Genomic DNA, 14018 nt, shown 5'->3' with positions numbered 1-14018 from the left:
CTCTGATCCTCAAAGTAACGTGAAACTTTTAAACTCTTGGCCTTGCTTAACAGCAACGCTAGTCAGTTTTTAATTGCCATTTCACGTAAGCTTAAAGCAAACCGTGTTAACACAGCCTGCTCGGGCAGGGCATGTTCGGGAAACAGGCAACGTTCAGGCAGCTCTGGTAGCTGGCTTCAGTTTTGCTGGTCGTGTTACCTTGCAGATGGACTCGAGGGCATCCAGCGCAGATTCGCCCGGCTGAATGATGGCGAGCACCGGCTGGTCATTTGGCAGGCAGACCCAGGAGGGCGTGAGGTGGTCCGAAACCCAGATGTCATGCTCCGTGTTGTGCCGGGGAAGGCTCTTCACGGGAGCCTCGTCATCCTTCTGCAGGGTGAAAAGAGATGAGAGAAAAGAGATTCATCAGATAAGACTTCAGGTCTATTTCATCATGCCTTTAGTTCAGACTTTTATTTTTTTTTCATGGTAGAATAATGTGTAAATGAATGTGTAAGGTACTCTTTAGATCATGATCTAGTATCTATACCTTTAGTGCTTTAAAGTTCCTGAATGGCCAATAATGAAACTACCATTAGCCTTATGGTCTATTTAATGGGCTGGGAAACTCAGCCAGCATATATGGCTTTTTTTTTTTTACTCTCTGACATTTTATTGCCACAAAGGAAACTATAATTTGCAAAATATGCCCAATAAATGCCATGACATTTATAGCCAGCCTCTGGGGTAGCCTATGGGGCAATGGGATGCTGCGGTGGGATTTCTGTAGCCTTTTTCTTGGATTTCATGTTACAAGAATATTTCTCTCCCTTTTCTAATCAAGGGGCTGCACGGTGGGGAAGTTGTTCATGATGATTTGTCATGCACGTTACATTACAATTCTCTACAACAGAGAAGAATAACTATTCCAAAATGGCGACGCGCCTATGTGGGCCGTTCAATCTTTCCTCATCACTAAGCTAACCACAACAGCAGTTAAGTCTGAAATAGATCTGTCTCTGGTCTGGCACGGAGGGAACCAGATCCACACCAGAGCAGGGCCAGATCGGGGCCAGACCTGGATCACTTTAGGGGGGAAACCACCTCCTGGATGCCAACAAAACCCCAGTTCCATTCATCCAGAGCTCAGGCATCCGCCCCTTGTTCAGTGCAGCTATTTCTGCTGCCGGAGCCGGCTCTGCTCTGCCCTGCTCCGGTGATGGATGCGCGGATGACTGTTTTACGGGCGGAGCAGGGTGATTGATCGCCTCCCACTTACCGCGGCCTCCTGCACTGCGTCCTCAAACATGCCGTCCAGAGGCTTCTTGGCTGGCTCGTCTCCATCCGCAAACACCTGCCAACGGGAAGAGAGATAAATATACTGCGGCTCGCAGAAATATCTGAGCTTCCCTCCCTCCACACAGTCTGTGGGCAGCTTAGGCACGCATCAGTTACGTCAAAATAAAGAAGAACAACATCTCAACTTGTGGCAGAGCACAAGACTTTTTACATGAGTGGTCCCATGCAAGTTATTTTCTGGATTGGGAAAATGTCTTGTGTGACCTGCTGGAGGTTTTAGTAAATCACGGCCTCTGAGTGAAATCCTAATGGGCCATAAATGCGAATATGTCAAAGTCATAACAGAGAAAATGTACTGAAACGCTTGAGCGGCCACAGACCTGGTTGATGCTGGGGTGTCCTTTGGTCTTCTTCTTGGACGTGGTGTCCAGGCCCCAGAGGGAGGAGAAGCGGCTCTTGCGCTTGCTGGCCGAGCGCGACATGGCGTGCGTGCGCCTCCTCACCCCGGTCTCCGTGCGGGCGGCCACCTGCGGAAGCCCAAAGAACGCGTCAGAACTGAAAACGTTGCCACTGGCCCGGGGGATGGGCGTAACTAAGGATGCCTCGTTTGGATTCTTAAGACTCGTATGAAACACTAGAATATAATTAAGTTATTGATAGCAGAAGGGTCGTTTTTGTCCATATGAAAAAGCCTGTGTTTGTGAGCCAATTAGAAATGGTTCGACAGTCAATAATGAAATCATATGCCGATGAAAGGGTTGTCAGTGGAACTTCACATGGATTCTCTAATTTTAGAGTTCGCTTCCCAAGTCGGAGCAATTGGGAGCTGGATGTTCTGAAGCGTTTTAATTTTGTTAGCCCGGCGTAACGCGCATTACTGTTAGCAACATGAGGGGTATTTGCAGTCTCAATGGCTCTTCCAACCATGAAGAAGCCTTGTGATGAAAAGATGAAAAAAAAACACTGTTGCGAGACACGAAAACACTTTTTGTAAACTTAATTATAATCGCACAGCAGCTATCAAAACATCTTCAATCAGCTGGGACATCACACATTCATGCCGCTCCAAATGGCAGAAATTAAAGCAGCCTGGTTAATGCCATCCAGATGAGCTCGGAGTCGGCAGAAGTGGAAATAGTGGGTAGTAAATAGAAAAAGCGGACGGCAGCAAGGAGGTAGTGCCTCACTGTCCCCTTTCTTGCTGCGCATAGCACACCTGCAGACGCTAATACGCTGTGGCATTTCTGGGCTGCCTCTCAAAAGAGTGCAAAGGGGCCTTTTCCTCCGTATCAGATAATACTTGGCCCCTATTTGCAGGCGTCTGGTGCTTTTGCGAGACTGAGTGCATTAGGTGATGGCACTTAAGAGAGCGGAGACAGGGACAGACCTGTCAAAATAAGAGTCCCTCCACTTCACTACACTTCAATTAGAGAGAGAGACTATTTGTCTCTGTGTGTGAGTGTGTGTGTGTGTGTGTGTGTGTGTGTGTGTGTGTGTGTGTGTGTGTGTGTGTCTGGTGTGTTTGTGAGAAAGAGGGAGAGAGAGAGAGCCCTGCTTCCAGTCAGTAGCCAGTACTCTTCCTGCTGATTTGACTAAACTGCCCTCATTTTGTTTTATTTTACTAGAGGAGCTTGAGTGATGGAAATCGAGTGGGGAAGAAGGAGAGCGAGAGAGAGCGAGAGAGAAGTAGGTGGAAGTCAAACAAGGAAAGAAAAGTAAATTAGAGTGAAAGAGAGAGAGAGAGAGAGAGGGATGAAAGGAGTGGGACAAGCAAAGAGGCAGAGAGAGAGGCAAAGAGAAGCCAGTGGCCTCATTTCAATGCTGTGGAGAGAAAGAGAGAGAGAGAGAGGAGAGAGAGGGAGGAGAGAGAGCCTAAAGAGTGAGTGGCTGCTTTTTCAGTAGGCGAGTCCAATCCAGTGTCCTCAAACGCCCACGTCTGCAGAGTAGCCCAGCCTACACACGCGCCCCCTCTTCAGAGATATACAACCCGTATTGATCCACGAACAAAATATATCCTGGCAACCGACGCTTCGAGAGTCAGGATCAATTATCTAATCGGAGCGGGGGCTGCCAACAGTGACTGGGCGCAGTGCAACAGGTGCCCTCGGATAGCAAACGCGTAAAAATAGACAAAACAATCTGCTGACCCAGTTTGGTGAACACTTGGACGCATGCTTCGCTTACTTCCCTGATACGGCGCAGAGTCTTGTATGTAGATGATGTTTGTGTGAGAAGGATCATTTGTCATTTGCCATTGTCTTCAATAAAGTACTTTCTTTGTTTTGATATTTATTTTGCCTCACATGGTTGTATTTCCCATGTTTTGTTTAGTCTTTTCAAAAGTTATTGTACATTAAAATCAGACCAGGGACGCATTTGATGAAACGATTAGTGTTATGATTATGATGGTTATATGTATTATATGCATGTGGGGTAATAAATTGGGTGACGTAGCTTACCAGGGCGTGGAAAGAGGAGACGGAGAAGATACCCAGGCGGCCCATGGCTAGTTTGGTGGGGCGGGAGGCGAAGGCCAGCAGGCGTTTGGGGTTGGGAAGCTCGCCGCCCTGCAGGCTGGCCAGGTAACAGCGGAATCGGAACAGGTCCATGTGAAACTGCTCCAGGTTCTGCTCCCACAGGAAGATCTGCATTGGAGGAAGAAGAAGACGAAGAGTAGGATGAAGAGAGAGCATGAATGAGATAGAAAAGCGAGAGATGGAGAAGGATTGAGAGAGAAGGCGAGAAAGAGGGAAAGAATAAGAGAAACAGACACTGCCAAAGCCCACACAGCAGGCACTGAAGTGGGGGGTGGTGGTGGGGGGGCTGGGGGGGCTTTGCAGGGTTTGCTTTGCCAAGTCTGATAACAGTGCGGGTACACACAACCCTTCAGGAACAATGTTGTTTGTTTTGGATTTCGAGGGCAGAGAGACAGAGGCCAGGCCTTTTTCTCTCCCCCTCTTCTTTCTCTCTCTCACTCTCTCTCTCTCTCTCTCTCTCTCTCTCTCTCTCTCTCTCTCTCTCTCTCTCTCTCTCATTCTTTCATTCTCTGTCTTTCTTTCTTCTCCCTCCAGAACTACTCTGCTTCCCAGCAGACGCTGGCGACCTGCTCTCCACCCGTCCAGCGTGTTTTTTCGGGGGCAGTGGAGCAGAGGCACTGAGCAGCCAGTCACTGGGCCTCCCTCCCTCCGTCCCCTCCTCCACTCTCCTCCTCCCTCCCTCCCTCATCTCCTCCACTCTTCCCCTCTCTTACTCCCTCCATCCACCTCTCCACCTCTCCCTCTCCTCTTTCCCTCTTTCCTGCACCACTTCCCCCCCCGCCCCCCTTCTTCTCCCTTTTTCGAAAAAAAAAGGAACCAGAGCAGCAAACTGCAGAGCCACTGCTGTCGCCGTTGCCAAGAAGCCCAGAGAGGAGTGGAGCAGGAGAACGGGGACAATGACGCGGCATTCCCCCTCGGCCGTGGAGTACTGGGAGCGCCGAGGCTTGATCTCCCGGGGAGAGAGAGAGAAAGAGAAAGAGAGAGAGAGAGAGAGAGAGAGAGAGATAGAGAGAGAGAGAGAGAGTGTAAGTGGGAGCATCAGGGCCCCGGTCGCTCCCATTCAGTGACAGCACAATGCGAAACCCGACACTGCCAAACACGCCGGGGCCGCTCGGCTGCCACTACCTTCCAGCGCGGAGACAAAGGCCATTTTGATCGGCCTTTCACGTAAACAGCCATTAGCCAGAATATGAACTTCGCAATTAATTATGGCGGCGGGGGGAGACATAAAGGGAACCTCCATCAGCAGTGGCAAACACAAGCGGCGCCGAGACAATGGGGAGGGGAGAGACTGTGCAAAAACAGGACGGAATTACAATTTCAAATATGGGGAAGGTATTGAAGTCTTCTAAAGAGCCCTGCAGCCTCTGTAGACTCATTAGCATCCACACACCATGGCTGGGAAAGGCAATCAAAAAGAGAATGGACACACACACACACAGAGACATACACAGGAAAACACACACACACACACACACACACACACACACACAGATGCACAGAGATACACAGGAACACACACACACACTCACACTGAAATGAGTATACCTGTCTTCCATATGTACACAAACATAAACACAAGATCACACTCACACATAACACAGAGGACCAAATGCACAAATGAACAAACAACACACACACACACACACACATTCCTGATCCTTAAGCACACCGCGGTTGTTGCGGTGATTTACCAGCGCCCCTCACCTGGTCCAGGATGGTCTTCCTCTTCTTGGTGTCGGAGACGGCGGACAGCTGCATCTCGCCCATCTTCTTCATCTTCTCGTCCATGTCGATCTTCTGCTCCAGCTTCTTGATCTCGGCGCGCAGGAGACGCACCGTGTCGTCGCGGTGATGTTGCCGGGCGACGGCGGCGGCGCACGCCGAGTGGATGGCCGTGATCCAGTTCTCCAGCTCCGTCTGGCTGCACGTCTGCAGGGGGACAAAGGGTCAAGGGTCACGGGAAAGGTCACAAGGGGTCAAGAGCCCTCAAGGTGGCTGATCACCTGTAAACGACCCATCCTCGGCCACACTCGTTCCCTCAGGAGGCAGACAAAGAAAGTGGACACCCCCGGAACCCGACAGAGCTGGTGGTGGTGTGATTTGTGACTTCTAGTCCCGAGGAAAAAAAGACGTGAATCTTTCTAACGGATGAACTCGACGGACACGGGACGCTAAATCTTGTCCAAAAAAACTAAACGAAAGAAGTCAACCGGAGGTCACCGAGCTACCAGTGTGTGTGACTTCTTCCTTTACAAATGCCTCTCCTCCACCTAGTGTCTAGTTCAGGCCTTCTGGCATTCCTGCTTACAATGCAATGACTAAAAAATACAGCTGGGAAAAGAGAAGAGAGAGAGAGAGAGAGAGAGAGAGAGAGAGAGAGAGAGAGAGAGAGAGAGAGAGAGAGAGAGAGAGAGAGAGAGAGAGAGAGAGAGAGAGAGAGAGAGAGAGAGAGAGAGAGAGAGAGAGAGGAAAGAAGATACTTTAAAAGTGGGACAAAATCTGGCCCACACGCATGAGTGGTTCGGGAGAGAAGAGGCCCACTGCTCCGCATCCACTCACCTGGAACAGGAAGGAGTCCCCGAGGGAGTTGCTCAGGCAGAAGACAAAGTCCTTCTTGGGGTGCTCGGGCACGGCCTGCACGATGCTGTTCTCCGCCCACACCGCGTGCTTCGGGACGCTGTTGTGGTCGATCCCCGAGCGGCCGTCCGTCTCGTAGAAGAACAAGGTGCACCCTGGGAAATAATAACAATAATAGAAAAAAAAACAATGACACAGGAAATCAGGCAGGCAAATTGAAACTTCACTTGTAGTTACAGTTTCCACTAAGCAAGACAAAACAGCACTCACAGGTATAATTTGATTCATTTTCGGTGCATCCAGTGGAGCACGATAGATACGTTTCGTTTAGCGCACGGCCAAAACATCTAAACAGCATTGCGCGGAGGGAGAATTAATGAGTGCCATGTCCACTTTAAGCGTAAAGTATTATTGAGCAACATGTCCACTTTATTTGAATTGATGCCGTCCACCTCTGACAAATCCGAGGGGAATGATTTCTCTGCATTATGGCATAAATAAAATAAATAAACAGCTTTATTGATTTCAGTCTGCTCTCCAGTGGCCACCATTAAGAAGTGCAGCTCTGCATACCCAATGAGAGACACCGGTGCCAGACTCCTGATTCGATTACAAAACCCTGTCAAGTGGAATTAGTAGTGATACATAGCACTCTAAATTCGATTACCAACTCTAGACTAGCAGGTTTATTCCTTTGCAAAAAGCAGCGACAGGGAGCAGACAGAAAGACGGCGAGAGAGGCGGCGCAACAGAATGGAGAAAAGGAAAGCGTGCTTTAAAACGAGATCAACTGGTTGTAAACCACTTTAACCTAGTGCATGTCCAGCACAAGCATTCCCGTGCCAGCCCTATAAAACCAGTGGCTATCATACTGCCAGGCCACTAAAGCAGATCTAATAAGTGAAATGAGCTGAATCATTTTGTGGACGGAGAAGAAGTACACAACGAGTCCTTTTCAAAACCTCTCTTACTAACAACCTTTATATCTTTCTGACTATCGAATTACATTAGCAGTTCTAAACTTTAGCCTCTTAAAAGTCTCTTAAAAGTCATTTTATATTTGAATGTTGTAAAGCCGATTAAACTCAAAGTCAGAGCAGCTCAGTCGGAGCCCTCTCCACCCACCTTTGAGGCAGACCCAGTAGCTCTTCCACTTGCGTCGAGTGGCCAGCTCCACCTTCTTGTTCTTCTTGTGGACCAGGAAGTTCTTGACGGCGAGCCGGCCGGCCTTGCGCACCGTCCCCTGGGCCACGGCGAGCAGCGGGTCGGCCTGGTACGCGGAGCTCAGCGTGCCGCTGCTCTGCTCGTCGCTCAGGGCCGACGCCATCTCCTCGGGCCCGTCGCCCTGGCAGCGGTTCATCTCCAGCTCCTGGCGGAAGTTCTCGTAGACGCCCTGGACGCTGCCGCCCTCGCCGTCGCGGCGTTTGCCGCTACGGACGCCGCGCCCGCCGCCGCCGCCGCTGCTCCCGCCTGTGCCGCCGTCCCCGCCCGTGCCGCCGCCGCCGCTGCTGGAGCTGGCGCTGTCGCTCCCGGCGAAGGCTCCGCGGCCCGGGACGGAGTACATGGAGAAGGAGGCCGACATGGTCTTGCAGCGCCGCGACTGGTGGTGCGGCGGCTGCTCGGCGTCGGCCGTCACCGTGTCGATGCCGCTGTCGTCGTACTCGCTTCCCTCCCCAGTGACATCCTGGAAGGTGTGTGTGTGTGTGTGTGTGTGTGTGTGTGGGTGGACAGACAGGATAAAAAACACCAGTCATACACAAAAACTCGAAACCACACATTTCAACTCACACTCCCAGCAACTCACCTCTAAATCCACTCGCACCTCCGACGACAACACCATCTTTAACACGAGACAGCGGATACAGATCGGAAGATAAATCTCCCTAAGGCGCGTCACAGGGCTACTCTGCCCATGTTAGGAGACATACGTCTACGAAGCCCCCCTGGGAGGATATAACCTATAGATCTGGCCTGAGGCAGGTCTGCGAGCCTCCCTGAGGGTACGCGCTGCTGAGCCGGGCCCGGCTGGTACAATGCCACTCTGTATGCCTGGCATGCTCCTGCTAACATGGGCAGAGAGGGGGTGTGGTGGCGGGAGATTAAGGAGGTCCCATCACACGGAGGGATCTACGGCGGCCCGGTCACATGACAGCATCGGGGCGCCCCAGGGCTCCATTCATCAGGCCTCTGGCGGCACTACACTGGGAGAGGGCCCATGTTCACTCACTCTTGCATTCTCATACACACACACACACACACACACACATTCATACACACACACGCACACAAGGGAATGCACATACACACATACACACACAAGCACACAGGCATACCCTCTCACACACAGACACACAGGCACCCATGCAGGCACAAAAACATTCTCACACACACACAAATGCACGTGCAGAGTTTCCCTCTCTTCTATTTCTCTCTCCCTCCCTCTCTCTCTCTCTCATACACACACAATCTCCTCTTTCGGCTCCATCTCATTACCATAACAAAAGAACTCCACATTTCACGCTGTGGATGACTTCAGAGCATGTAAATCCCACGGCATTAAAAACAACACACACATGTGCTACGAGGGAAAAACTTGAAACAACACAACCAGGCCCTGTCACCGGCTTTCCTCATCCCCTCCCCTTATTGACATGTCAATTACATTACATTACACTAGCAGGGGCGAGGTTACACAGGTACTGTAGATCAATATTTCACCACCTTCATCCTGAATGGAAAGGAACTCTGGACCTCATTATAGAGTGCGGGGGGAATTTTTTCTTTGTATTCAAGGTCTGTGTTCCGTTCCTCGCCCAGGAGTTCTGGGAAAGAGGCATTACAGGGTAGTCAAGTCAGATCTGTGTCCTCTATGGTGATGAGAACGACTGGGCGCATTCACAACACGTATGCATACGCTGACCAGCTCACATATTCATGCAGGGGAGAGAATGGAAAATGCGCAGTGGGTGGTATAATAGCCGGAGAATAAAAAAAAAACTGAATGAATAAATGTATTAATTTGTTTTGGTTTGGGGGGGGGAGCAGTGTTGCCACTGTGGACGGGGATCTGTTCATCAAAAATGAAAAAAAAAAAAAATCCCTGCAGCTTCACTGTTTCTGATTTGAATAGTGGGAGGAGTTCTTTGGGAGCGATTGTTTTTGTTTGTAGAAGTGAACTTCCTGATTATGCAGGGATTGTTTCGGCATCAACATACTGAGAAATTCTCATGGGTATCTAGAACTTACAAAAATAAGCGAAAGCTTATGTAATGGTGAACACACAAGAACGTCAAACTTAACCTTCAGCTTCGGCCCCCAACTACATAGAACATAGAACATATGGTTCTAGCATTGTGAGAAATAGGCTTAATAATCCCTAGTCAGAGTAACCTTTGCATTAGCATTACTATGCTAATACTATTACTATTAAATTATTATGCTACTTCTTTTACACTATAAAATTGCTACTATTACTATGCTAAGTACACACAGCCTTCTTACCTGTATGGTTTGTGCCCGTCGCCTAGCAGACATAGCTGCCTGGTGATTGGTCAGTCCTTCAGACAGGCAGTGTGAGCGCCGGCACGGCAGGGTGTAGGCGCCGTAGGCACTCCCATCGTCCTCGGCGGGCGAGAGCATCTTCTCGTCCTCGCTCTCGCCGCCGCCGGGGGTCACGGCGGCCTTGTGCCACTTGGCGAAGCGCCTGCTCGTCTGCCGGCACCCGGGGCTCTTGGGCCCGTAGAGCTCGTCCAGGGAGTTGGCGCGGTCGACAGGGTCCATCAGCTCCAGGCTGCGAGGGCTGGACTGGAGCCGGTCGTCACAGTGAGCAAAGTCCGCCGCGTCCACGATCTCCTCCGTGCTGGTCAGGTGCGCCTGGCTGATGTCCGACAGCGAGAGCTCCAGGCTGTCCTCTCGCCACATGTCCGCCGACTTGGAGCGGCGCTTTTTGAACGTGGCCGCGCCCGACTCCCGGGGCCCGTCCCTGGTCCTCATGGCCACAAAGGTGGCCGCGTCAGCGTCAGCGTCCCCACCTTCCCCAGGGAAGGGCCCTCCTCCGGCCGGGCTGCTGGCCTCGCCGCCGCCGCCGCCTCCCCCGTACTCCGGCGGGTTGGCCAGCTCGTTGTGGAAGGACATGGGCCGCAGGTTCATGGCCACGCGGTCCACCCAGATGGGGCTGCTGAAGTCGGACAGCAGGTTGGTGTCGTTGAAGGGCTCCAGGCCGTTCTCGGCCAGCGACTGCGGGATGCTGGGCGTGCTGCTGGAGCGCGTGCTGGTCTCCGAGTTGCGGTGCTCCATCTTGCCCGCGCACGCGTGCTGCTGGTGGCGGGGGTGGTGACGCGACTGCTTGTTGGAGATGCGCAGAGAGCGGGACATGTGCTTGCGGGACAAGTGGCCGTGTCCGCCCCTGTAGTACGCATGGTCTCCGTTTTGGCTCTCGACGTTACCCATGATTCAGCACCTACGCGGGGCAAGAGAGGAACAAAATGCACACACAATAAATCAGGAGAATATTCACCTCATCAGCCTGACACAACACACAATGGTCTGAGAATATCAAACACTGAATGGCTTTAAGCGGATAAAGGAGGGATCTACAGGTTAAAGCAGGGGGATACAGGTTGACGGGATAGAATATTAATATCTAGGCTTTTAGTGCTAATGCTTCACTGCTGGCAGAGGGGATGTATCAGCCTGATAAATCAGCCAACAAAGTATCAAAGTAAACAAAGAAGTCAGCTAAGTAAGAAAGCGACACAACAACACAAAATAACACACAAGAAATCGCTCACAGTTCCCGACAGTACAGAACCAACGCTGACATACACTTGAATCAACAATACACAATATCAGTGAATAGCTGTTCATCTGAAATAACACTTCTTCACTTCACCAAAGACTAATCTTATGACAGAGCTTTCTCCGAGGCAGAATGCATCACTCTGATTGTAGGCAGGAATAAATCTGTCTGATTATTCTGGATGAATATGTACATGGCAAGGGAATGGCACATTAATATGCATCTGCGCTGTAAATTTATTTACATACAAACCGGCGGAATAGCAATGAGTTCACTGGCATGTCGAATCGAGCTGAAGATGCATCCACTGAAAAGGCATTGCACTGGGATTGAGGGGATGAATGGACTGCAAAGCTCTAGAGGAGAGAGAGAGAGAGAGAGAGAGAGAGGGAAACATGTTACTTTTGAGGAAACCCAAAACACAAGGGCAATAACTCCAAGCAGCTTCACTGAATGTGTCTTGTTAAAACGCACTCGGGCACAAACTATTTCTATGCACATAATTACAATGAGGGGTCTACGCTGGGATGAATGCAAAATCAGAAATGTGCATGAGAGAGTGTGTGTGTGTGTGTGTGTGTGTGTGTGTGTGTGTGTGTGTGTGTGTGTGTGTGTGTGTGTGTGTGTGTGTGTGTGTGTGTGTGTGTGTGTGTGTGTGTGTGTGTGTGTGTGTGTGTGTGTGTGTGGTAGTCATCCTGAGAAAGAATTAAGAACACTTTGCAGAAAGCTGAAAGATTAAAGAGCTGAGTGTGGAGCTGTGGCGAGGACCACACACATGAAGGAGCTCTGAGCTTCTTACCCAAATGAAACATGATGGTGCCAGCTTAGCAAAAAAAAACCTCCCGCAAGAGCCTGTGTCAGTTCGAGTGTGTGGTTTCAAATATGGAGATCTGTGGTTACTACTACTAAGAGCACACACACACACAGACACACAGAGACACAGACACACACACACACACACACACACACACACACACACACACACACACACACACACACACACACACACACTAAAAGCAACAATGAAAACCACATGCTGCCTCTGCAACTTTCTCTTCACACTTGTAGTAAGATGAGCTCTAGTGGTTACGCAGTAAAGATGTCAATGCTGTTCATCTGATACGCGGGTTTTACCCGGCGGATGTCACTCCTGTCAGTGTGTCACTAATAAGGTCAGAGAATCTTCCGGAGCGAGAAGTGGCGCTGTGTCCCGACTCCAAAGTGACGCTGCAGTAACCGTTTGGTTTAATCAGCTTTGCTGTATAAAATGCCATAATGCAGCACCCTGCCTTTATCTTAATCCTATTAAGTTGTACGCATCCATCGCCATTCTGAGATAGGAGAAGAGTGAGAGAGACAGAGAGACAGAGAGAGAGAGAGAGAGGGAGAGAGAGAGAGGGGGGGAAAGACAGGGGTAGAGAGAGAAAGAGAGAGAGAGAGAGAGAGAGAGAGAGAGAGAGAGAGAAAGAGAGAGGGAGGGGAGGGGGACGGATGACTGAGGATGAGAGAGAGAGAGGGATATGGAGAGAGAGAGAGAGAGAGAGAGAGAGAGAGAGAGAGGAGGATTCTTTCCTGAAACAGCCAGAAGACTAAAGAGAAGAGAAGCACAGCGTGAGACTGACAAGTGTGAGGTTCATTCGGTCAAGACTGAGACGCCCCCTACCCTATTCCCTGGTGTAACCGGTAAAAGAAAGGGCGGGGGTGGGGGTGGGGGTGGGGGGGTGTAGCACAGAGGGACTTTAGAGAATGCTGTGGCCAGTCTAGGGGCCTCGTCACAGGGCTGCTGCTGTCACTCCGACTCCCCAATCAGCCAGGCCTGATTAGGGCTCGGAGATAAACAGGCCTCTGCTTCTGACAGGCCAAGCTGCTTCGCAGCAGGGAGGAGGAATGGAGACAGAGAGAAAGAGAGAGAGAGAGAGAGAGAGAGAGAAAGAGAAAGAGACAGAGACAGAGCGAGAGAGGGTTGGCCAGTGTCAGTTCATGTAGGATATCCCAAATCAACGTGAGGTAGTTCTGTTTTTTTTTCCCCCTGTTTCAGTACTGTCCGATACAATAGCACAGAATCCAGATGTTTTTATCTGGGAACTATAAAGTGCTGCATGTGGGGAAGTGGAGAGAATCAGGGCCAAGGTCACATCTCTGCCTCCCACGGACTGTCTCTGCTCTGCCTGCCCTGGAAGACACTTTAAAGTAAACAAACAAAAAAAGAAAATCTTATTTGCTGAATGAGCAAAACCAAATGTAACACTGTGAACTGTGTACCACAGCAATGACTCGAGCCATGACTAATGTGCTAGAGGAAAAGGGTCAGTGTGGTCCAGTCAGTGCTCTCTCTCTCCGTATGCCATAGTGAGCATTTGGGTTACCTCAAGGCTCTGCAGTCTCTGCCGTCCACTCAAGCTCTCCCATCACACTCCGTTTCAAAGGGCAATGCCAACCAGAGCACAGCCGGATTCTGATTGGCTCGGATGATGGAGTGACAATGATGCAGTACGTTTCATTCTGTCTCTGTCTATCTTTTTCTGTCTTTTTTTCCCCCCTTTGTGCGGATGGTTTGTTTCTATTTTTCAGCGACTGGCCCTCGGGAGCATTGTCTATCTCTGCGTGCAGCCGAGGCAGGATGAGAGAACGAGGGAGAGAGTAGAGAGAGAGAGAAAGAGAGAGAGAGAGAGAGATAGGGAAGGAGTGGGAGCAGGGTCCTACTCTTCTGCATATGCACTCAAGCTTGCAGTGGAGTGGGGAGTTGTTATGTAAGCTCCAGAGGCTGACCCTGCTCCCCCTCTCTCCCTCTCCCTCTCTCTGTCTTCCCTCCCTGCCTCGCCTCT

The 14018-nt window shown here is 50.5% G+C and overlaps 1 protein-coding gene across 1 annotated transcript in view; it reads right to left on the bottom strand.

The window, feature by feature from the left end:
- The window catches only part of LOC134099606 (rho guanine nucleotide exchange factor TIAM1-like), a 57416-nt gene that overhangs the window by 24299 nt on the left and 19099 nt on the right, over window positions 1-14018 (bottom strand). The window contains exons 3-11 of the mRNA XM_062552540.1: window positions 11446-11549; window positions 9897-10854; window positions 7521-8079; window positions 6378-6550; window positions 5523-5747; window positions 3738-3923; window positions 1659-1805; window positions 1259-1333; window positions 199-369 (exon numbers count right to left, since the gene is read on the bottom strand). Coding sequence (XP_062408524.1) covers window positions 199-369; window positions 1259-1333; window positions 1659-1805; window positions 3738-3923; window positions 5523-5747; window positions 6378-6550; window positions 7521-8079; window positions 9897-10844 — 2484 coding nt within the window. The 5' untranslated portion in view covers window positions 10845-10854; window positions 11446-11549. The remainder of the gene's footprint in view (window positions 1-198; window positions 370-1258; window positions 1334-1658; window positions 1806-3737; window positions 3924-5522; window positions 5748-6377; window positions 6551-7520; window positions 8080-9896; window positions 10855-11445; window positions 11550-14018) is intronic.

The sequence above is a fragment of the Sardina pilchardus genome, chromosome 13, assembly GCF_963854185.1.
Source record: "Sardina pilchardus chromosome 13, fSarPil1.1, whole genome shotgun sequence".
NCBI classification, from domain to species: Eukaryota; Metazoa; Chordata; class Actinopteri; order Clupeiformes; family Clupeidae; genus Sardina; species Sardina pilchardus.
Note: the sequence above shows the minus strand (reverse complement) of the source record. Positions and strands in the feature narration are given on the sequence as shown.